Raw genomic sequence first — 24,328 nt, 5'->3', positions numbered from 1 at the left:
ATGGGAAATGGGAGGCTTTTTTATGTTCCTTGGCTTGCCAAACAGTCATGCGCACTTTGCATATTTCCCACCAGGCTGCGTAGTGCAGCCTGGTGGGGAAGATGCAAAGTTGGCATGACCGTTTGTCAAGCCAGAGGGCGCTGTAATCAGTCATGTCCTCTTACGGAGTGCAAATCACTCCGCTCCCCTGCGGTGCCCAGACCCGCCCCGAGAGCCACTGATTGCAGAGGAAAACGAAACTGATCATAACGGTAGTTATTATCATTTTCGTGTCCCTTCTGTTCAGTGGGGCGACACTCTTCCGCCATAGCGGAGGAGCTGCCACTGATGGCGCGACCTATTAGCCACAACTAAATGGATGCAGGACATGGATAACAGAGGAGGGATTGATTTTTTTTACAAGCAACGCAGTAGATGTATTTAGTGACATAACAACATTCCCCTCTCATTTACAAATATAAACAATACAAATAGCTCTGCCATACGGGCCCAAAGTATGCAAGGCACTTTCAGACACTCTTGACGTTTTCACCAACAGCAATTTGCATTCTGGGACTTGTAGTTTTGCTATCCCCACTGTAGGTACTGCTTTGGTCAATGATTAGGACTGGACGAAGGGGTCACACTTGAAAGAGCCTTTTTGCACTGTGTTTACACAAACAGATGGTGCCCCAGGACAGCAGTACGGCTCTGGCAATGGAGTGCAGCGTTTGGGTACAAAATGTACACACCAAATTGGCCCTACACAAAATTTCAGAGGTGTGGGTTAGCCACTGCGGGTTTTAACGTTCCCAGAGGACCACCGCGTCTCATACCACAGATTTAGTCCCTGATGCTCAGGTACCGGTACCCAGCACGCGCCAGCCCTCAGGCCGGCCTACCCACATTAGACCCTGGGTTAGTTTACCTGGACAAATGACTTCTGACCAGGCGACTGGGCATCGAAGCTGATGAGAAGCGCAAAGGCAAATATGACATTTTGAAAGTTCGTGGCCGAGCTTCCGAAGTTGAATAATTCATCCTCCTGGGCAATCTCCTGCTACTGATTTCATTACGCCTGGGTCATTTAAAAACATTTTTAGCTGGGTAAACATCCTACGGCTAAAAAAACACAGCCAACAGCAGAATCATCCCATAAGCAAAATATAGAGTACCTATTTTGATTTTGGACAATGCCATATCAAATCAGCATTTACTATCACGATAGCCGTCGAGGTTGTAAGCGTAGTACAAAGTTTGTGACAGGATTGCTTTTTCTGATGAAGGGTGGATGGGGCATAAAATGCAATCTCGAAACAAGCATTGGAAATGCAATAGGTCTCGCAGCATTCGAGTTAGTGCTTTTAGAATTGTTTATGGTTTATGTAGTTTTTTAGTCTAAAAGTCTAATTAGTCTAACGTTCCTATAACCTTTTGTTTTGTCAGTAAAGAAAAAATAAATATATATATATATATATATATATATATATATATATATATATATATATATATATATATATATATATATATATATATATACGGACCCTGGAGTGCGAGTCTTTTGTGTTTCCAAAAATACTTGTGGGGACCTTTTCTGACATATATACATACATACATATATGCACACACATATGTATACATACAGTTTAATTTGTCCTTTACTTATCTTTTGGCACTGCGCTTCAATCTTTTACCACAGGGGACAGAGCGCATCCTTGACCTCTTCTGACCTTATGAGAGCCAGGCCAAGAGCACATTTTGCATGGGGAGTACTGGCGGGGCCAATAGACCGCAGGCCTCTACAGGATAAGGGAGTGAGTGTCCTTCAAACTAAATTCTCCTTAGTTGATTAACAGGGTCTTTTCAAAGAAGAGCAATGGAATTCACTTTAGAGCAATCTTCAGTGTGCCACTTTTGCACTAAAGGTGCCATATATAGATTCAGCAGTCTAAAAACTGCTATTTAAATTCAGTGTCAGATCTTCATGTGCAGGTGCTTACCTTTTGAATCTTTGTGAATGACAAGATGAAACATTATACTGTTATCTTAATTATTTTTTACATACATAAGTCATTCACGTAAAAAAACAGTCAACAGACACGAGAAGGGCATTACGAGTTAAACCCCACTTCTGAAAAAGTCAAACAGAAAAACATAGGAGGTCGTTTAGATCTTGGTGGATTCCAAGGCCTGAGTAGGGAGAATCAGTGGAAGCAGGCACTTGCAAGGGTGGCTGACGGACAGCTAGGTAAAGATTTCCTGTTGGCGGAGCAAGCAGTGGCCATGCCATTTCAAAGCCTCATGGTTCCCCCACCTCTAAATGAGGAACTCACAACACAAATTCAGCGGAGTAAAGCTCTGCCTGTTGATAGCTGAGTTCACAATAAAGAGAAATCTAAATGACCTTTGAAGTGTTGATTTACAGCATTATAACTATCCACAAAATAATATCAAACAATAGGCACAGTCGTCTAAGCAGTGGTTACAAAATGTACGGCTCGAAAAAATGAAGCAAAGTAATATAGCCTAACTGCACAGTTCCAAAAGATTACAACAATAGGGATTTGGGGGGAAGCCGACAGGAGGGAGGTCTGCCCCCTGAGCAGATCGGGAGGGTGGTTCAGTCCATGGGACTGCCATTTTGTGTTTTGTTTGGGCTTCATAGGTATAGCCCACAAATCGCTTACAGGCTATATAGGGTTAAGATTTTAGACTGCTTGCCACCATTTTAGGTTCTGAAGAACTTGGTGGCAGGGAGGTGCATTTATCATAATTTTTCAAAAAATGTTGCGTGTTTAGCGAATGATTGTAAGGAGTTGGTGACTACAGCGAACGTATATTGTGCAGATTAATTTAGTTGTGCTTACCTGTGATGGAGGATGAGAGGGTTTGTGAGGCGCTGCGCCGCCTCCTTGAGGCGGGTCGTGTTGACTTACTAGTGGAATAAGCCATGGGGCCGGCACCCCCAGCAGGGAAGGCGTCAGCGGGGGTAGCCACTGCGGTGGTGGAGTTCTCCCTGCCGTAGAAAGTGAAAGCGGCAGGAAGCCACCAGGTAAGGGTGAGAGGGGCCTCCCATATGGAAAGAGAGCGGCCCCTCGGGGAATGAGGCGCTTAGATGCCGGGTCGCGTTCTGTGATTCCAGTTTTGAGTCTTGAGGCGGGGAGTGGCTGGGCCCTTTCGGGCAGAGAAAAAGGCAGTGTCTGTCCTTGCGGCCGGGAGAGTGGTGAAGGTGCCTCCAGCCTCAGGGTGTTCTGGTATGGAGCCGCACGAGGAGAGAAGGGAGGACAGAGCAGCCTCGGCTGTAATGCTGCCCCGCTCTGCCCCAAAGTATGGGCAGGGCCAAGCACTGCAAACCTCATCGACGGAGGAGCTAGCGATGAAAAAATTATAAAGAAAAGAAGAAAGGCTGAGAGGAGGGAGGGTGGGGAGGAAGAAAGGGAGTAGAGTTGGCGGCTGTAACGCCAACCCGCTAGGGCCCAAATTAGGGGTGGGGTCAAGTACAGTGAGCCACCTCGATGAAGAGCTCGCTAATAAAGATAAAGAAAGGGTGAAAGGATGGGGGAGGGGAGTGGGAGGAAAAGAGGAAGGCGAGCCGTCGTGGTTTGGGCTGCCTGGGGAGGCAAGCAGCACATAAGGTGGAATGCCAGGAGTGGAAGAGGGGTGGGAGCACGAAAATGAGGTGGAGGGGGGCCCTGAATTAATGACAGGCTGGACAGGGGCTTGCGAATGAGTGGAGGAAGAGGACATGCCTGAGGATTTAGAACCGGCTGGAGAACACAGAGCGTGGAAGAGTTTACGACTTTTTGAATCCTGGGGAGAGGAGGTTCGTTGGGGGGTACTGGGTGGCGCAACTCGACGCAAGAGGGGGTTACTTCAATGCTAAAGAGGAGCTCCATCTCAGAAGGGAGACTCGGGCAGGGAGAAGAGGTCCAAGTAAACAGAGAGGGGCAGAGTCAGCGATGATTCAGGGTCCAGCGTCCGTGTTTATTGCGGCTATGCTGGTATGGAGTGGGGAGGAAGAGGAAGGGGAGGTGAAAGGTTTAACAAGCAGTGGAAGTAAGAGAGGTGGATGGACAGGTGCAAAGGAAACAAGTAGAAAGACATTGGCGAGGAGAGGCAGGAGAGAAAGAAAACAAGACGGACGGACGGAAGAGAGGGGAGGGGGGAGGAGAAATGCGACACGGAGGAAAGGGGAGGGGGCGGAGCGGGTTAAATTATACAAACCAAATTGGCGAGGAGAGGCAGGAGAGAAAGAAAACAAGACGGACGGACGGAAGAGAGGGGAGGGGGGAGGAGAAATGCGACACGGAGGAAAGGGGAGGGGGCGGAGCGGGTTAAATTATACAAACCAAAAACAAGCCTTTCACCGTAACACGGCGGGCAGGGGAGGGGGCGGAGAGGGGAGAGGTGCGACACGGCAGGATGTGACCGTTGCGGCGGTGTTACGCGGAAGGAAGTTAGACGGCGTTAGACGGAAGGAAGAGAGGGGAGGGGGAGGAGAAATGCGACACGGCGGGAGGGGGCGGAGCGGGTAAACAACGACGGACGTGCACGCGCACGCGCTTTTAAGGTCAATGCGCATGCGCATAAGCTCAATGCGCATGCGCATTGACCTTAAAAGTCACGGGCACTGCAAGGAATCGCCACGATTCCTTGCAGTGTAGATAAAGAGTGGATAAGCCGCAATAGTCTCGCTTGCTCGATGCGCATGCGCATCGACAGGCGAGACCTAAAAATTGAAACCTGTAACAGACAGATCACAGACTATGGTGGCAGGCGTCTCAAGCTACAGAAATACTTAAAAGAAAGACGAACCCTCAAAATTAAAATATGCAGTGATCGCCAAGTGATGAGGTCGAATCCCGGAAGACCAACTCAGCTTTTCAAAAAAAGGTAAACCGAGTACCATTAAAATGGGTAATGGTAACACTGGTTATTTAAAGCGCTTAAAAACGGTAGAAAAGGGCATTATGAAGCACTCAGTTAAAAAAAATATATTACTGGTCATAGGTATTTATGACTTGGTTAAATGCCAGACACATTAAGCAATGAGTGGCATGGTGATTTAAGCTAATTTAGGATGTTACTATAGAGACACATGAATAACATGTGTTTAGTGAGGCTGCCCAAAGTAGGCCAAAATACATTCAACTAATGCTCCTGAGTTTTCTCTCCACATTTTCAATTCACATATGCTTTCTTTTTGTATTTATGGGTGAGAGAATATCTTTCTGTTTCATTTTTATTGAACCTATTGCCTGGACTCTGTTCTCATTGCCCCACTTCCCCCCTTCCGTGCTACTTCCATTTTATACTCTAATTCCTCCTCTTGCTTGGCCAATGTATTTGCTTCCCTGACAAGTGCGTTATAGCCCATGTTTTCTCAGGTTTCCTTTTCCATCCAGTGGTGAGCAGGTTATACGTAGGGCCACTGGAATTATCTGATTGTGCTTCCACAACGATTCTCATAATTATAGAATTGTCACATTTGCCACATAATCATCTGCCGCATAATCTGCATATTTTAATACAAACAATTGTTTCGAGCTCAAATGGTTCAAAAGTTACTACAAGTGTTGCTGTGCACTGGAAGGCCATCTGCAAAACTGGACTGGTCACCTTTATGTTGCTTATTGCTAAATGTGTGTGTTAAACCGGTACTCATAAGGTGCACCCAATGCCCAGACAGTGTTATCAAGTTTTAAAATGACAAAATAATGAAGTAATACTATTACAAAATGTGCCGCATGATGCAGCATAATTTGGCTTTTCTTGCCGCATAATTTACGAAAACCTGCCACATCATTTGGCCCTCTCCTGACGCATAATTCCAATGGCCCTGGCTATACTTGAACATCTGGCTTTTTCCTGCTCGGTCTTTAAGACGGAGGTGTTTGATCCCAGGAATATAGAACAGTGATACTCAAAGTACGGCCCGGGGGCCACTTGCGGCCATCCTGGCCTTTACATGGTCAAAAGCAGCACTGGGCTGGTGTTTACTTTACTGAGCACTAACATTCAGAATGATGTTAAATAAACTGGCAACCATTTTATTGACATGTTACCTGCAGTTAAAGAAAGGAGAGTAACTAAGGTGTCCGGAACTGCTTAACTTTAGAAACTCCTTCATTTTTAAAGACATCTTAGAACAAACGTGTAAAAAATAAGATAAAGTCTCTTCAAAATTTAAAAAAAGTTTATTTCATTAACATGTAGAAGAGTTTCACCATAGTAAATCAGATCAAATTGCTGAGTTTAGAGCTTTTTTTTATAAAAACAAAAAATTCTTGCTTCCACCCACCCAGACAACAATGCCAATAGGGAATTAGGAGGCAAGTCGGTTGTTGTCGGCATCCTATGTGTGGCCTGGAGTGCTTTTAAACATGGACATCATTATAATGTAATAAATCAAACTCAAGAGAAGGTTTTGTACTGCACACATCCTAAACTTATGTATTGAGGTTCTCTTTTAAGTGATGATGAAGAAAAAGGAGGCAAAGTGAAAAATATAACCGTCAACTATCACGCAAGTTGGTCAATCGAGGAAGCCAGGATTGATCCCAGGTTTTTTCGATTACACATTGTGCAAGTAAGCCACTAGATGTACATGCTTCGCCTCCCCTACACCCACCTTACACACATTCCTCATCCTAACCTACACCTTGCTTGCATCAGTGCGGCCCTCACTCACTTCATAAACCATACTTTGTGGCCCCTAGAGAAATGTTTGTGAGTACCCATGATCTAGAAGACGTTCAACTTGTGCAGCACTGAAACCAGTCACGTTTCAAGTCAATGCTCATCCAGACGCAGGCTCTGGAGTGCAGTGAAACAGACTTGCACTGAAACCAAGTGCTCCCACAGGTCTGCAGTTTGATACTTAAGCCAATGGCTGCAGCAGAGGAGTGGCATTCACTCATGATGCACCTAAGATGGGTGATCCCATTCGGCTGCACTTTGATACTTGAGCCAATGGCTGCAGCTGAGGAGTGCCATCCACTCACGATGCGGCAATGCTGGGTGCTCCGACTGGTCTGCAAATTGACACTTAGACGGCGGACCGAATCTCTGGCAGGTTTTCCTCATCTAGGCCTAACCACATGAGCACTAGACAAACAAACACTGCATATAGTACATAGAATCTAGGAAACTGAAGGAATGGAGAGTTCAATGCGCCCACAAATCCGGCTCGCCAGCACAGACTTCTGCCATCTCTTTGTCAGTAACTGTACAATCAGACACAAAACACCAATGTAGGAGATGTCCGCCGATCAGACAATATCCTGTTTTTTCCCCCAATATTTACAGGTTCAGGAATATTTGGCCTGATGTACTTTTCTCTGCATGCAAACCAGAGCATTCAAATTGCAAACAGACTTGTCGGCGAACCAGATGCAGTTTGTGATGTGATATATGCACTATTGGGTCACACTGCAAAATTCCCATTCTTATAGGGTCTCAAAATAACCTGCCTAATGAATATTAATCAGGCAGGCCACTATTCACAACCTACAGCAATTGGCTATGAATGAAGGCCTGGTGGCATGTGAAGGGCACAGCCAGACCTTCATCCCTGCATTCGCTTCCCCAAATGAGAACATGTTTTTTTTAAAGCAGCTCTTGCTGATTTAAGAGATAGGTGTTGCTTATAAAAAAGAAGATAAAAGAAACTATGTGTCCCATTTGGAACTTCCGGTGAGGGAGGTTGAGGTGGATAGCAGCTCTCCAGGGGTCTCTTAGCAAGATTCTGAAATGGGAAATTGACCCAAGATGACAGCTTCTCCTCAGCAACTTGTCTACCACTCCAAATCAGTTGCCATTATACAATCAATGACTTGCAATGGCAAAGGAGGTTAAAAAACAACAATATATCCCACAGTAACTCTCTCTCTCATACATCTCTCTTAACTGCAATCCTGAGAGGGTCGTAGTAGCCCCTTTTCAGAGTTCAGATGACTTTTCTGACCCGCAAAATGAGTTTTGTCATCCTTACACTCCCAGCAGGCAGTGCAGCTGCGGGCAGGGCTTTAAGTGGGATGAAAAAATCCAGGGGGTCTCTCAAAGGGGCGTGGCCAATGTAATTAAGGGTGTGGCTTAAAAACACATAAGTAAAACATTTGGGCTTAGCATAATGTGCCGCACGACTTGCATTTTGCCGTTTCTGTCACTGTATCCAGATATTATGATACAACAAGTAACATCATACCTACAACAAGTCAGGACTATTGGCTTTGTCACTGGTTGTTAGTTGCATAAGATAAATAAGCAGCAACTAAGGCTTGTATATGATATTTAAAAAGCTTCCACTTAAAGCCCTGGTGACACCAGAACAGTGTTGCTTCTCCTGAGTTTCAAAAACAGAAGGGAAATCCAGAGAGAAAATGACTCTCTTAAAAGGATTTCCCTTCCCCTACAAAGCTCACCTGGAATGACGTCATGCCGTGGCGTCTCCACTAGTGAGAAATGAGCAGTGTGAGCACGCGCACATCAATGTGAATGTGCCAGGGCACAAAACAGAGCCCGATAGAGACCCGTTGCGAGCCCCTCTTTAAAGAACTACCGGTGCTCAGCATCGGTGAGACCCGATCAGGGCTCGAGTCAGGGTACCACACAGGTGGACGGCGTCCCCCCACTTATTTTACCGGATGGACGCCGTCCCCCCTGCCAAACAGCTGGGCTTCACTCTTTGGCTTCTCTGGGACAAGATAGGGGGGCACCTTTCGTGACGTCATTTCCGGTGACAGCGTCCCCCCACTTCTCTTTTTAGGGCACGTGCCCTGGACCAGGCCCATTTAAAGCCCTGGCAGCGGGAGAAGCATTTCCCGCAGGCCACATCCACTTTCCTGTTCCGGTGATCTCAGCACCGTGAACAAATTAGTAACTCAGGAACAGGTGACAACTTGGCTACACCGAGAGGAAAAAAAAGACCCCGAAAACCTGGGCAACACTATAAACATAGATCAAGAGAATCCCATTTCCAAACAGAATATAAACCTGCTGCTGCTCTTCAAGACAAGAAAAACAGTAAGGTGGATTCACACTCGACAAAAGTTATTTATTCCTCTGGGTATTTCTGCCTCGGCCGTTATCACAATACATCATGCGAAACGCTGTACTCCTACAAAAGAAACACAAGAAACCACGGCGCCTTTGATGGCTGAGGCAAACAGCAATGAAACACGTCAAATGGGGCGCCGAGGTTTAAAATACAACTTACACGCTGCTCTGCCTCTAAGAGCAATGGCACGTACAGGAAGCACAGAGAAATCCCTGCCCGAAGGCAAACACGCCTGTCACTTTAATCAAAAATACTCAAATTAAACAACAGCGTTATGAGTATTCAGCGTGAGATTAAACCCTTTACTCCCTCTGCGCGGCATTAAAGACGACATAAAAGAAAGAACATTGCAGCTCGAAAACTGTTCAATTAGCTTCAGAAATAAAGTTGGTCTTTGAACACACTGCGCACCGTACTCCAGAAATGGCTGCTGCTTGGGGAGAGGGGGAGGTGATTTACGACTAGTAGCAAGCTTACATACATACCCAGGGCTCGAGTCGGGGTACCACGCGGGCGGACGGCGTCCCCCACTTATTTTACTGGGAGCTCGATAACTGGAGCAAATGGAGCCACACATTCACTCTTTGGCCTCTCTGGTGCGAGATCGAAGCTCATTCACAACGCTGCTCAGGCGCTGGCTTCTCTGATGCACTCGCATCTAAGGGGTGAGCGAGGGGAGGCAATGAGTCTGATGGTGCAAGCCACCTTTCATGACTTCACTTCCTGTCATAAGGTCAGCATCCCCCACTTCTTTTTTTGGGACTTGTGCCCTGTACATACCTCTTTATCTGCCACAATCTTGCATTTTCTCTGTCGCTGTTAAACTAGGAGAAACCCCCCATGAATATTTTAGTCAAGGAAAAAATCTTAAATTAATAAATACATAAATAAAAAAACTGTTACTCATGCATCCTTAGTTCTCCTTATGGCTGATAAGCTCCACAGATCAAAATCTGGAAACAGCTCTCCCAGGGATCACTCAACCCTTGCAAATTCCCACACGAGCATCAGGAACTGACTGACAGGTTAAAATGTGTACAGCCAGGGCCTGAATAAGGGCAGTGTCACCCTGGGGGCGCCAAGTTTTCAAATGTGACTCTGATTTAAAGGCACTTGCTGCAGAGTTCCTTGCCTCCAGCTATCTTCAGGCAACAATAAAAATGTCAAGATAACTCTGGTGATTAGTTGAGCTGCTGGAGAGTGATCGAAATGTTGTCTAGTGGAAGTCTTGGTTCATCATAAAGTAGCACAGAGGATCAATACGCCTGCTGCAAACCACGTATACCATGCACATCACAAGGTGCATTTTATGGAGATAGCTCAGTGGGCTACTGCTTTTGTAAGAGAGGATCTTTTGTTACTTGCAGTTCATAAGTTACAATCCTAGTATAGCACAGTGAGCTATTAACTGTCATCAAAGAGCTGCATGCAAAATGCGTGGTATAAGTTAGAGCGCTCTGAATTTTCCCACAAGTCTTTTATTATCCTATTGTTGCTAAAAAAAAAAAGGTTCATTTGGGTAGAAAACAATTCTTATTAGTAGAGCCAACTTCAGCCACTCTACATATTAAATCTGGAGTTTGTGCTTCTCCCGATCAAGAACTCTTAAAATATACTGCCTCATTGGACACGTGTGATCCCTATACCTTCTAAGCTTCGTTGTCTTATAGAACATGTCCTATTGACCGATTTATCAATCAATCAATCAGGGAATTGTGAAGCAGGCTACTCACCTGCGAGGGTCTCAAGGTGCTGTGGTGGTGCTGGGAGGGGGGGGGGTGGAATGCAGCTCCGGGTCAGCCGAAGAGCCAGGTCTTGAGTCTCTTCCTGAAGGTGTGCTGACTGATTTTACACGTGTGATTCATTGTCTCTATATAATGTGTGTGCGATGTAAAGTGCTCTGATACCCAAGACTGGTGTGAGTAGCGCTATAAAACAAAAGAAGTTCACGTGAGAGAGGGGCTATGGAGGCATCAGGTTGGTGGGAGGTAGTGAGGAAATATCTGGAGGAGGAGGTCATCGGGGGCGCCAACAAACATTGTGGTACAAAAGGGGGTGGTGATGGACGGAGCATTTGAACCAATCAAACACTCACACCTAGTCAACAGATATGGGTTTGATCCATCACCGTTCTTTAGCCCACTCTGCCACCCCAGTTCAGACTTTACCATATGCAAATCAGTCTGACCCTGTGCCTCATGGGAACAGTCCAGCCCGAACTGCCAAGCCATGCCTTCCCTGGACCGGAAACAAGCTTCCAGAGGACCGGTGTCTGGCATTTCAGCCATCTTCAGCCCGGCAAACATTGTCACACTTGGTGCCACCAACGTTAAAGACGGCCCTGTGTACTGATCAACTTGACTGGGGTACTGAGAAAAACGTGTTGCCGGAAGCAAACACCTTAATGACACAACTGTCCCTCAGAGTGTCCATATTTGAGATGTAGCTGGCCGCCATTCCTCACACCTCATCAACCCAGGCGGCTGAGAAACGACCACCGGGGCCTGCACCCTAACAGGGTCAACCTGAATACCACATGGGGCGGCAACACCTGCTGACACGTCATCGATGTAGTACGTCATCTGTCACAGTGACGTTGCCAGTGCATCATGTGCCATAGTGCAAGGAAGGAAATGCCCCCCTCTCCCTAGCAGCTGTGAATGCAGCAATATTTAGTACTCAGCGGGTCACTCTGGCTTCTGGCCCTGGTGCACCTGCACCTGCTGCACATATGGAAGCCCCCCCTTCTGGTTACGGGGAACTGGCAGGAGAGATATTAGGGTCACAGTAAGAGACCAAGATTTACTAGCAGGACTCCGGCGTGAACGCTGAAGAGACAGGGTACCAATCCCTTTCCGCCCCCCACATGGAAGACTAGTGCCTAGAAGTAAATAAGCCTGAGTCCTTTCCCACGTCGCCTTCTCTCAGATATGGAACAAGGTCAATGGATAAAGATAGACAACGCAATATAAAGTCATTCCGCATAGGCTTACCACTGCAATAATCTTAGCACGAATCTTGACGGGAAATCCGCTTTAATTAAAGCTCATCTTTATATTAACTCTTTTTTATTATTGCATTCGCTCTTAAATTGACATTACCAGAGTTTCAACAAAATAAATGTAACCTGCCAGGATTTCTGTCGTAGACTGCAGCCCGAATGAAATGATGAGTGATAGATCACTGATCGCCAATGCGCCTTAAAGACATGCCTGTCTAATCAGACTCAAGAGCCCTTACATTTTGAAAACTTAATTAAGACCACACTTTTCGAACCATTGGAGACCCTCATAAGCTTCTCTAAGGGCAGACCCATTTTTAGGTTTGTCTTGAAAGTGAAACCGTCTGGAAAACATTTTGTTAACTATGTTTTAAAATATAAATAATGTGCTCTTTAGCTCTGCCAACAGGACTTCCCTCGAACTCCATTGCATGACGGATTATTTTACATCTCAAATGTACAATAAACAAACACACAATATATTCTCTATACCACAGGTGCACTGTATGCAGAAAACAATCTCATTTTGTTTTTTTATCAGCACAGCAGACATTTCAAAATATTTTTGACAGGACTCACAATGCAAACCAGACGTGTTGGCTTTGCCATTGCTTATTAAATTAGCGTGCCCACTAAAGAGGTTGCACACGCTCACAAGCCCCCACAGCTTGGCTGTCTATTTTCCAGCTCTGGTGGCAGCTGAGATAAAGGCAGCCACATGTCATGAAGACTGCAAACCCCCAAGTTTCGGACCAAACAAGCCCTGGAAAAGCTTTCCAAGAAAGTCCTGATCTTGACACGCCACCCTCCACTTAACTCTTCAGAAGAGCATAAAAGCACCCTCACATAATTGTGAACTAAACAAATTTAGATTTCGGAATTTACGTCTCCTGTCCCACCTTATCTCGGCACCCGCTTTTTAAGGTCTTTTCTGGCCCTAGCTCTCCCTCCATCCACAATAAGATATATAGTCATATTACCATAAGAGAACCGTCCCTTGACCTATCTAGATAATGTAAACGCCATTCCTTGGCAATTTCACACGTCCACGGAGAGAACACACTCCGTTTTAATAGTATATAAACTGCCTCTGTGAATCTGTTCGTATTTCCTTCGGAGGCATAGACCTCCTAAGTTTTTATATAAACACATTTCCAGAAATAGGGAATGCAAAGGATCACTCATAGACTGTTCTAATGTTTTGAAAAAGTTCTAAAATCTTTTCAAATTGAAAAAGGACAGTGCTTCAAAGCTCTCCTAATCATACGATGATTGCAGTATCCCAGATATCTGGCAGACCTTAATATAGGTGCCATCTTTATAGGCCCATAAAACCTTACTCATGTCAGATGTATTTTCAAATCTTTGAACAATGTTCCACCTTTAAATGTATATGAATGTGTCATGTAAATGTGCAAACTTCAATGGACTAATCTTGCTCTTCCTCTGTATGTGGGCCCAGTTCTTTAAACCTACATTACATGCATTGATTTTTTATAATTTACACATCTTTATTATATATTCCTCAGCAGCTAGGTGGCATTTTCAGTACTGCTTTCTTTCCCATTCCCATCTACAAGTAGTAGAAATCTTCCATGCTCAAGTCTAATATTACCCGTTTGTGTAAAAGGCAATATCACTACTCAAGCCGTCTTCCAATACTCACAATTTCCTGACTTCAGAAATAATGGAAAAGAGAGATTATCGGGTACAGCCGCAAAGCGTGTGTCTTGCAAGAAAAGCATATCTAAAGTTGATTTACATTTGATGGCGAACCGGCAATATACATATCATTTGTATTTTAATAACGTGGTATCAATTACAGGCATCAATACAGAGTTTTACTTCAAGATACAATGTAAAAAGAAGTCTCATTCTATATATAAAGACAGGCTGCCGAAACATTTGTTGCATTCTTGACAATGAACTGAGTCAACGGCATTTATCCCTCAGTCTTTGCTGGGCTAAGCTCAATATTGATCGTATTACATCACAGCTAACTCCCACAAATAAATGTATCAACTGCATAGACTGCTTTACCTTATCAAGAGACACGGCGAGGGTTTGTCTGTACTGCTGCATGGCTAAACTATTTGGGATCTGCCAGTGTTGCACTGCGATCAATTTGGGGTCTACCGTAGATATAAAGATTTTTCTTTTCAACTCACCTTATAAAGGGTTCTCATCTTTCAAATAAGAACTTACTGTTCAAAAGCCAAGGGAAGATTTATTCTTTTCAACCTTTTTTTTAAGTTTAAGACTACAATTACATATACTCGGTGCATGTTCTAAGATTTTTCCCCATGCAGAACCGATCCAATGGTTGATGACATCTATAATCCTTTGAAGTGTTGCTTAGTACTCCCTACTTCCGTTCAACAAAATTATACTTTATCATCGTCAAACAAAAATAGACTATTACAGTGGGATTCAACTATTTCCGTTTGGAAACAATCCATGACTTTGATAATCGATGCAATATCTTAACGCACACACAAGTTAGCCCTTCAAAACCACAGAATGCACGTATTCTGGGGAAAAGTATCAGTCTCTCTGTACTTTGATAGAACCATCTCCAAATGTGATCAAAAGTGTCTTGAATGGTTGCAAGCGGGACTGGCTACATCCTGCTAACATAAATCATGACTCGGTGGATAAACTTTTTTGATTGAATGATAATACATCAAAAATTAGGCTCTACACCACCACTATCCGTCCCATCCTTTTTCTTACATTTCCAAGAGCACTGCTATTTCACAGATCATAGAACCTCAGTTTCAGCACCACAAACATATCCTCCCTCTGTTAAACTTCACAGCTCAATCAAGACATCAGCCCACCTTTCATTTCATGCCATCTCCAGATTTATTCTGTGGTGTTAATTTGCCCAAAAGTGGCAAACAGTGAAGAAGTAAATTTATGGACACCAGATCCTTGGACTATTCGCTTGTGATCCATTATCCAATTGTGAGCTGCAATCCTGCAGACCATTCTTTCGGGTTTTATTGGAATTAGTTTCTATTTGCCAATTGAATGAACATGACCACCATAGAACCTTCTATCTTCAAAATAAAGGAGTAAATTCAGAAATGTTGAAATAGGTGTACTTTGGCCAATCTGCGCCCCCCACACCCTGATATCTACTGATCTCAAGAACTCTTTCTGGGGTCAATTTAAAATATTATCCATGCCACCGATATGCTATCTGATTAGACCTCTATACAAAATACATGTAAGTCAGATCAAATCCATAAAGGAAGTAGGAAGAAAGTGCTCATCTGTGGCAGGATATGAAGACAAACACCAAACATGATCTCTTCATGACTGCTGTATCATCAGGGAGATTAGGGACACTTTGTCCCTTGACACAGTTTCATAAAGTGTGCCTAACTTTATTTGAAGAACAATTCAGTGTTAAACCTGCTATATTACAGTTAATAAGAAGCCCTCTTTCATGTGCCGAAAGTCACAACATTTCCTAGGTTGGGATAGTTAAAAATTGGTATATCAAACAAACACTGTGAACACAGCTTATGAATCAGTAACAGAGAATCGTGTAAGAGAATCCGCAAGAGAGAATCATGTAACCATGTGCATCGAGAACAGCCTTTCTGTTTTTTTAAAACTTTTACAAACAACTTTAGAGTACACAGCATTTGTCTAAAAAGATGATGACACAGCATTAGTGGTCCTACCTGCATCTGCTTTTTGAGTTCCCGGGCACTGGAACTGTCCTGAAGAGCATTCTCCCGCTGTGAGGCATCTGCCAAGACATTCACGGTGGTCTCTGCCTCAGGCAGCCATTTGAGGAAGCTCTCCATATCCTTCAGGGAGGCCTGCACTGACTTCAAGTCAGACTCCAGAGCGGTCTGTCTGTCCCCAACCCTAAACAACAAAGGAAATTTGTTTCTTCTTTAAGGACTGTTCAAGACAAGAGAGAGAACGGTTTGTGCCTAAAGATCAGCGACAGGAACACAAATCAGCACCTGTTTGTTGGGGGCTCCTGGCACAAATGTAAAGCACCATATGGCTTTGAGCCAGCTGAGGTTCTTTACTTTTGACTCCATCTTACATTTGTCTTCAATTTGTGTTGCCTTTACACAGACTGCTCTATTCATGAAGTGTTTCTGCCCTTTGGACTGCAACGTGTAGAAAACCCCCCTCTGTCCTTGCTTTGAAAGCAATCTCAGACACTAGCTGGCCTAACTGCATACAGACATGTTCTGCCATTACTGATTGACCTATAAGTGCTGTAGTTGATTGACTTATGGGTTGGGCAGAAACACGACGTAAGGGGGACATTCTGGTTACATGATGTTTTTCTATTGGCTAATATTTTGCAGATCTTGTATGTCCATATTAGGTATTTTGTATGCTTGCAGAAGCTAGGACTGCCCCTTTCTTTTATGCTGAGTTTGTAAATCCTAAGCATATAAAAGACCTCTGTGTTCTGTATTCTTTAGACTGCCTCATTCAGGTGCTAAAGGCTCCTGTGCGACGTAGTCTCACTTATTAAGTTTAATAAAGATGTCTTTTAATATTTTAGCTTCTGTGCCAAGTTCTTTTGTATTAGTGAGACCCCTGAGAATGAAGATTTCAGTTCTTCAGATGGCGCCCAACGTCGGGCTTCATCAGAGAAGTGACTTTCTGTGAGAGTGATCTTGTCAGGAGACAGAAAGCTACTGAGGAGGACAAGACAGGATTCTACTAAGAAGGTACTCTGTGCACAGGGATTCTGGGGATTCTTCGTCTCTGCAGCCGAGTGTATTTCTGCTCTTCCTGATTTTGATCCTCCACATGATGTCACTCCTGACTGAGAACCCTTTTTGGCGTGAGTATTAAAAAAAAACCAAAGAGACCGTTAGGTCATTTAGAACTTGACAGTTAGAATTTGGATAACCTTTTGATTAGTAAAGTAAGAGTTAAGTATAAGTGGGTCGCTCCCAGTCCTTTGCTCTTGGTTTTGCTTGGTCCTTAGTTTTGTACTTAGTTTGTTTGGTCCTTAGTTTTTATTTGAAGATTGCAATTTTCAAAAACCGAGGGTCTTGTATATTTACGAGTGTATCGATAGAGATAGCCCATTGACGTTTGAAGCTAGATTAGTGAGCTATAAGATGCCTGATCTTAGCAAATTTGGAGCTTTGTGTTGGCCAACTTTGTATACGTTTGGATTAGCCGGCTTCCCCTAAAGGGAATATCTAAATAGGTTTAGATTTACAAACATATTTCTTCCTTGGTGATTTTGTATCCCGAGGGAATTAAAATATGACATAATACAAAACAAGGATCCTTTGTTCTGCGCAGTTTTATGAATGAAGATAAGCAGAACGATTTTGTTTGGTGTTCTGCTAACCAAAGCTAGTGAATTGAGTGTATTTCCGCTTCTTGGCCATACATCAGTCTGTTGGGCTGTTTTTGCAGTCTTTTGGAACACGATTGAGAAGCGTTTCTTGTAAATATGACTTACAACAGTCTGTGGGCTGTCCTTTAATTCTGTCCTGATTATTGATATGTGGGTTAAATGTGTGTTTAAATGTCTATGTGGTTTTCCCATTAGTGCAATTTCTGTAAGTGAATAGCGATGGCACTATTCACGAATTGCATGGCTAAAAGCGCGCCGTATTGTATGTCCTGAGTGTTTGACCCCTTTCTGTTTGTCTGAAAGGAGCTCAAATGTGTGTTTGTGTTTCTTTTTGATGTGTTCAGTCTATTAAGCAAGATGTCTAAATGTTTACAAACTAAAATGGAAATTCACATTCACTAGGAATAAAAAGCCCCCAAAAACGAAATTGGGTGTTTTGCATAAAAAATAAATAAACTTAAAGCATTTTCCTTAGATACATTGTGTTAGGTATTAACAGGCAAACAGATCAGCTGAAGTAAATTCCTGCTGAACTCAAAATAATATAGAACACACATTGATATGTTTTAGTTTGAAAAAAACTGCCAGCTTGTTACAAGCACTTAGAGACAAGCTAAATAAACAGGAATTTTTATTTAGCCAGGATTTTCCCCTCAGTGCACCAGTGGAAACGTTGCATTTCAGAATGTTGTTTTAAAAAGGTTTCAAAACTAAGGTTCATTATTTTGTATTATAGGAAGACATTTTAATTAAGGGTTTTCCTCTCTTTAAGCATTTCTCCAAGCATATTCTTGGCTCAGTTGCTAAATAATAAATAACCCATGTAATGAAGAAACATTTAAAAAGAAAGAAACCGTAAAAGATGCTGAAACAAGATAGGGCAAGTCCAAGAAAACTAAAAAGTTAACGATGTCTTGAACATTGATTGGCAATCTCAGATTAAGATCAATCAGGGAAATTGGCTTTGCAGGTCAGTTTCGGGTGACGAAAGTTAGTTTCTTACAGTTTAATGTGGTCAATGTGTACATGACCTGGGGAGGCCAGGCCACTTTGTTCGTCAGCCTAAGTGGCACAAAAAAAAAAAAAAGAAAATGAAGTCAGATTCAAGGAATTACAGAGCCTTAATATGTGGAATTATCAAAACTGATAGGGTTATAAAAATCAGTGCTACAAAATTTGTTTTTTACTATTCATGAAGCTTAATACTTATACTGTGACCTCCTAGCATTATAATTTAATTTAAGGTATGGTATACTGCATAATAAGGACATTAGCATATAGAATTTCACTTGACCAGGCGTGAAAAGCTCATTTTTTCTCAGGATTTGCAGGAGATATGTCCAATGTCCAATCTCTGCAATTTGTAAAGAACATTCTGAGGATGATTAATATGTAACATTATTATAGGATATTTATTTTTAGTGCCCCAAATATCAAAGTCGAATTTTGGTAAAATGTGGCCATTTTTGCCATTTACAATAGCTTTAAAGTGCTTTAGGCTTCAGTAAATGCATACATTTAGGTATAATACAAATTTGCAGGTTGTTCCCATTTGGGTTTCCTTTTAAATAGGTCAGTGAGCCAATGTGCCTGGTGCAGAGGTTTGAGTTTAATATCAGGGTGGAAGGTTTTAACTTTTGCTGGACCTAACTGAGCCTTCATCCATTTAAGGTAGATGAAATGAGTACCATTGCAAACAAGCATTTGTTCTAAAAACTGGTATGTGTGTTATTATGTTCTGCAAATTAGTCACAGTAACTGTTTTAATAATCTAAGTATAGAAATAAATTGTAGCCCCTAACAGGAGTAATATATATATATCATGTGTTTTTAAATAGGGTTGGTTATTGCAGCTTAGAAAGAGTTGGGAAGGTTTTTTTTGTCTTTTTCAGCCTTAGAGTGAGGCGGGAGTTAGGAGTAAGTGTAAACAGATGGAGAAATTATTGCTTGGAAAAGCAGGGCCTCAAAGGGTGTTGGCACACGGGACACGCAGAGTGTCTGTGAAAAAGTTTTTGGAAAGTTAAAAGGGTTTAGCATGTTTTCAAAAGATGGTTGTTACAGTTGATATTTTGTGTGTTATGTGCAGAAATGTTCGTGCCTTTTACATATTTTTGCATTTTATCCTTTTATGAATTGTTCCTGGTGAGGATTTTAAGCCTGACAAATTAAGCAGGCCTGAATATTCTGTTTTGAGCTGCAGGTTCCCAGTGCATAAAAGTGCATGCAATAGTGTTGTGTGTTACCGCTTATTTACATATGCTATTGTTTTGTCTATGCTTTTTGTGCTTGAAATACAGCGCGTATATCTGATGGCTTGGCATATGTGTGTTTTTTGTTGTTTTTTTTGCGCTGATACTAAATTTCACAGATATGATTTTTCATGCTTTGAGCAAAACAAGACAACACTTCATCAGTGTATGTCAAATTTGGCTTTAATGGTATTTGAAGGAAAATAAAAAAGAGATATACAGAATCAAAGTGTGTCATCTGCAATTAGTCACGATACTGTCCTCTTCCCTTAAAGGAACAGGCAGCCCTAAAATTATGTATCCTGAATTGGACGTAAGGATAAATTATAGATTTGTGACTCTTGTACATGGTGACCTAATTTTTATATTACATTAGTCAGTTTTGTTCTGCTTCCTAAGTAGTGTATGGCTTTGTACCATAAAGGAAAAAAGGCTTCATTTTTACCTAGTCCCATTTCCCTTTTCCAAATTCCTTTCACCAGTTGGTGTATTGCTCAGGTTCACACTTCCAGACTGCAGTAATGTACCAGAGACCCCATATTATGTATAATTCCCTTTTGTATGACCAGACTGGTTTTCTACCTCAATAGGAGACACCTTACGTTTTTTTGAATATGACAAATTCAATGCCTATTCTAATTTGGTTTTTAGTTCCTTTTTCCTGCTGCTTTAATTTTTGATGGAGCAGATGTATTTTAAATAATGGAAATACCAGGACTCTCTAGTTCTTGTCTTTTGTTTCCACATTTTGATCATTAGCTTTTGCATTGCATAGTCCACCTGATGTACAATTCTTAAAGGGAGGTATCTACATGTCCCTGATAAAATGTATTATGTGATCTCTCTTTAGAGGTGCTCTAGATAAGGAATTTAGGAACACCTATATGTAATCATTTAGAGGGAAAAAATGTGTTTGCCCCATTAGACAATGCCACCATGTGTGAGGACATCCATTCAGATAGAATTCCCATGTCGTTACCTACCCTTAGATGGTAGAGGATATGCTCTCACATGGAAACCCAATTAAAGAGGCTAGAGGCACTGTTTTGCCTACTGCCTTTGTCTTTGTATTGCCTTTGAGAATGACAGTGTGTTCTAGACCAGAAATGTCCCATGACGTATGGCCACTCCTTTAAAGATTGCAGGCCACTTGCTTGCAGTCCCTTGTTGTACAATGAACTGTTTTGTACTTAATTGAAGGAAACAACTGTGTCACATTTTCTACGTCACTAGGTTCTGCGGGATCTTCCAGAGTCAAAGGGAGAATGATACCCTGCAGAACGGTGATAAAGATGAGTTCTAATTCTCTTCAGTGACAGCTAACAGATGAACAGTCCCAACACCCAGAAAGTGCTTCATCAGTGATATCTCCAACGTATTGTGCTTGCTTCATCAGAAGGCGTTGAACATCAGAGAAGGAGGATCTGGTTTTGCCACAGAACCAGAATTTCAGTGCAAAGAGCGAAAGAGAAGGATCCTTGTTGTTTTTGAGGCTTCAGTTTTCCACCCACCTGTCATGTGCTGGTTAACCTCTGACAGTGTGCAGTCCCTTGAGCCCCTTGGCCTGAGTTTTGGCCACACAACCCCTTTTCCTTTGCTCCAACGGAAGTGCAGTGCACCGGAGGATTTGAGATTGGCAAAAGGCACTACATTATGGTGCCCATGAAAGAGCAGCCCGAGCATCCTCTGACACTAAATAAGAGAGTGTTGGAGCTTGAAAGTGTTGCTGAGAGTGACAGTCTGTTGCTCTTCCCCGATTAGTAGTACTTGGGTCTGCATGAGATGATCTGTGCCCTTGATCAATGAAGAGCACACTATCTGTAGTGCCTGCAGCACAGGAAATATTGGTGCACTGCATTGAGACATTTAGACTTTCAAGTGAGCTGTGAGTGTTTGCCAGGAAGGCACTCCAACGGATACTGAGTAACATCATTTTCATGAAAGGCCTGAATGTAGAGGCCCATGCGGAAGAAAACAACAGAAACAGGATTTGATGGACAATAGAAGTCTGCCAGAAGAGGCTTTGACGGACTCTGGGTATTTCCCGTGCGATTGTATAGAATTGGTGTTTGGAGACTGATTCTTATTGTTTTATTGGCATTGTCAATAGTCACTGAAATACATAATGTTTGCAAAATTATTTTAGGATTTGCCTGTGTAATGGCAAAAGGGGGGTCTGAGGTGCTTTAATTTTGACTCCATCTTACATTTGTCTTCAATTTGTGTTGCCTTTACACAGACTGCTCTATTCATGAAGTGCTTCTGCCCTTTGGACTGCAACGTGTAGAAAACCCCCCTCTGTCCTTGCTTTGAAAGCAATCTCAGGCACTAGCTGGCCTAACTGCATACAGACATGTTTTGCCATTACTGATTGACCTATAAGTGCTGTAGTTGATTGACTTATGGGTTGGGCAGAAACACGACGTAAGGGGGACATTCTGGTTACATGATGTTTTTCTATTGGCTAATATTTTGCAGATCTTTTATGTCCATATTAGGTATTTTGTATGCTTGCAGAAGCTAGGACTGCCCCTTTCTTTTATGCTGAGTTTGTAAATCCTAAGCATATAAAAGACCTCTGTGTTGTGTATTCTTTAGACTGCCTCATTCAGGTGCTAAAGGCTCCTGTGCGACGTAGTCTCACTAATTAAGTTTAATAAAGATGTCTTTTAATATTTCAGCTTCGGTGCCAAGTTCTTTTGTATTAGTGAGACCCCTGAGAATGAAGATTTCAGTTCTTCACAGCCCCGGCCCGTGTAGGTAAGAGCAGTGTGGCCGGGTGGACGATTTCGACAGAGGACGAGGGATAGTTAATGATTTATTTAATTTTCCCTCATGGTAGTCTCTGAATCCCCCCCCCCAAAAAAAAACATCCCCACCGCTCTTGCTTGCACAGGCTGCTCCTGCTTTGAGCAGATCAACACATTAAGCTTTGCTGCACATTGATTTCGGTGTGAGATCAACAAGCCATAAAATGTCATCGTTCAAAGTTGTACATGATAGGGATCTCAGTGGTCCAGAAATGTGAATTGAAAACTATGAGCTACCGCATGGAAGAAACATATTTCTGAATTGGTTCATTGAATATACACCATTCCATAAATCATTAGTGCAAGATGGAATATTTCCTTTAAAAAGTGCAGCTCCTCCACGAGATATAAGCAGACAATTCATCATGATGAAATTAATTTTAGGAATAGACAAGTGCTGTTAGCAGCTACTACATGCAAGAAGTTACAGCATGTTGTAACCTACCAAAAGCATCGAAAGCTCCTGTGCAGGTTTACATTTTCACAATTTCGCTTAACACTGACAAAAAGCTCCTTGCACAATATAAGTGAACAATTTTATGAAGTCGAAAAACAAAAGTGCCTATGGAGATAGTGGCTAGCCAGCAAATCATTTTCTCATTCACTCTCAAGCCTTTGGCACATTGTTTTTTGTATGTTTTTTTTTTAAAGCAGTTTTTCCATAGTGAGATACAACAATTATGTCAAACTTTTGACAAGCCTAAGGAAGCAAAAGAATTCTGTTGGAACCCCATTCAGAGGGCAATATGGCATGCAAGGGCTACTGGGCCCTACCATGGTAGTTGAGGCCTTTTAATTTCTAATGTCCTGTGACCGGACCTACTATGGATCCTGAGCAACTGGGTGAAGTACCCCTTCTGCACTTGACTCTCAGTGGTCGCTATGGACGAGCATTCAAATGCTCAGTCCGGGGATGGAAGTGGAGATGCAGGTGAGTGAACATGACTCATACAGTGCACACAGTACTGTCAATAAATCAATTTTAAGTCAAATACTTGCTTTTATATGAAAAAGAAGCATTTTATTTCTAACTTAACACACTGAAAGGAACAACAGCATTCATAAGTAATAACACAATCCCCTTGAGGTCCAGGCTCTGGCATTTGTTAGGCAAATCCCTGTCTAAACCTTAACAGTGTAAAATGGTTGGGATTGTTATCCATTCGCTGATGGCGCATCCAGGGAATGCTCACTAGAAGACCGTACTCAAGAGTTCACGTTTGACTCTTTAGGAATTATTCTAAAGATTTTATGGTGCTAAAGCACCATCAGCACAGAGTCCCCCAGGTCCTCTGAGGCCCAGTTCAAGTCTTACCTGCTCTGCAGTACAGCAGTGTTCATGGGTAGAGCGAGGGCCCTGGGCGTCGGCTCTCACAAGTCCTGATCCTGTTCAGAGAAATCAGGCTGCTTGTGGTACACACAGCAGCACCTGGCCCTCAAGCAGAAATGGAAGCTTCTCTCAGCGATCAGAGATGCTCCCAGCATGCAAAGATGAGGTAGGTCAATCTTCCCTCCTCGGGTGGGGATTTGATCCTCCAGCTCCCGATCAAAACCCAGCGAGGGTGCAATGTCTTCTGCGGTGCCCTTCACGGTCTAAGGAGGGGCAGGGATTCTCAGGTTTTTGCGTGTGAGCTCAAGCGAATGGTAACAGCCACAATCTTCTCCTGCACCACACTTCACCCTTCGGCTCTTGTACTTCTCACAAGCACACAAACATCCAGCACATGTGTTTCATTGCATAAGCACTGCTCTACACTACATTGTTCCTGTAATATATTACATGCAAGCATGCATACACGCAGTACATGCAGTAAGCTCACATGTACTGCACAGTACTGCTCTACCTCTGTACTCTTCCCAGGTACACAT

The 24,328-nt window shown here is 42.9% G+C and overlaps 1 protein-coding gene across 2 annotated transcripts in view; it reads right to left on the bottom strand.

Annotated features, from left to right (window-relative positions):
* Positions 1-24,328, bottom strand: part of UTRN (utrophin) — a 1,532,463-nt gene that overhangs the window by 806,829 nt on the left and 701,306 nt on the right. For both annotated transcript variants that reach the window (XM_078648677.1, XM_078648678.1), the window contains one exon: positions 15,734-15,923. In XM_078648677.1, coding sequence (XP_078504803.1) covers positions 15,734-15,923 — 190 coding nt within the window. The remainder of the gene's footprint in view (positions 1-15,733; positions 15,924-24,328) is intronic.

The sequence above is a fragment of the Lissotriton helveticus genome, chromosome 6, assembly GCF_964261635.1.
Source record: "Lissotriton helveticus chromosome 6, aLisHel1.1, whole genome shotgun sequence".
NCBI classification, from domain to species: Eukaryota; Metazoa; Chordata; class Amphibia; order Caudata; family Salamandridae; genus Lissotriton; species Lissotriton helveticus.
This window is presented reverse-complemented; position numbering and strand designations above follow the sequence as displayed.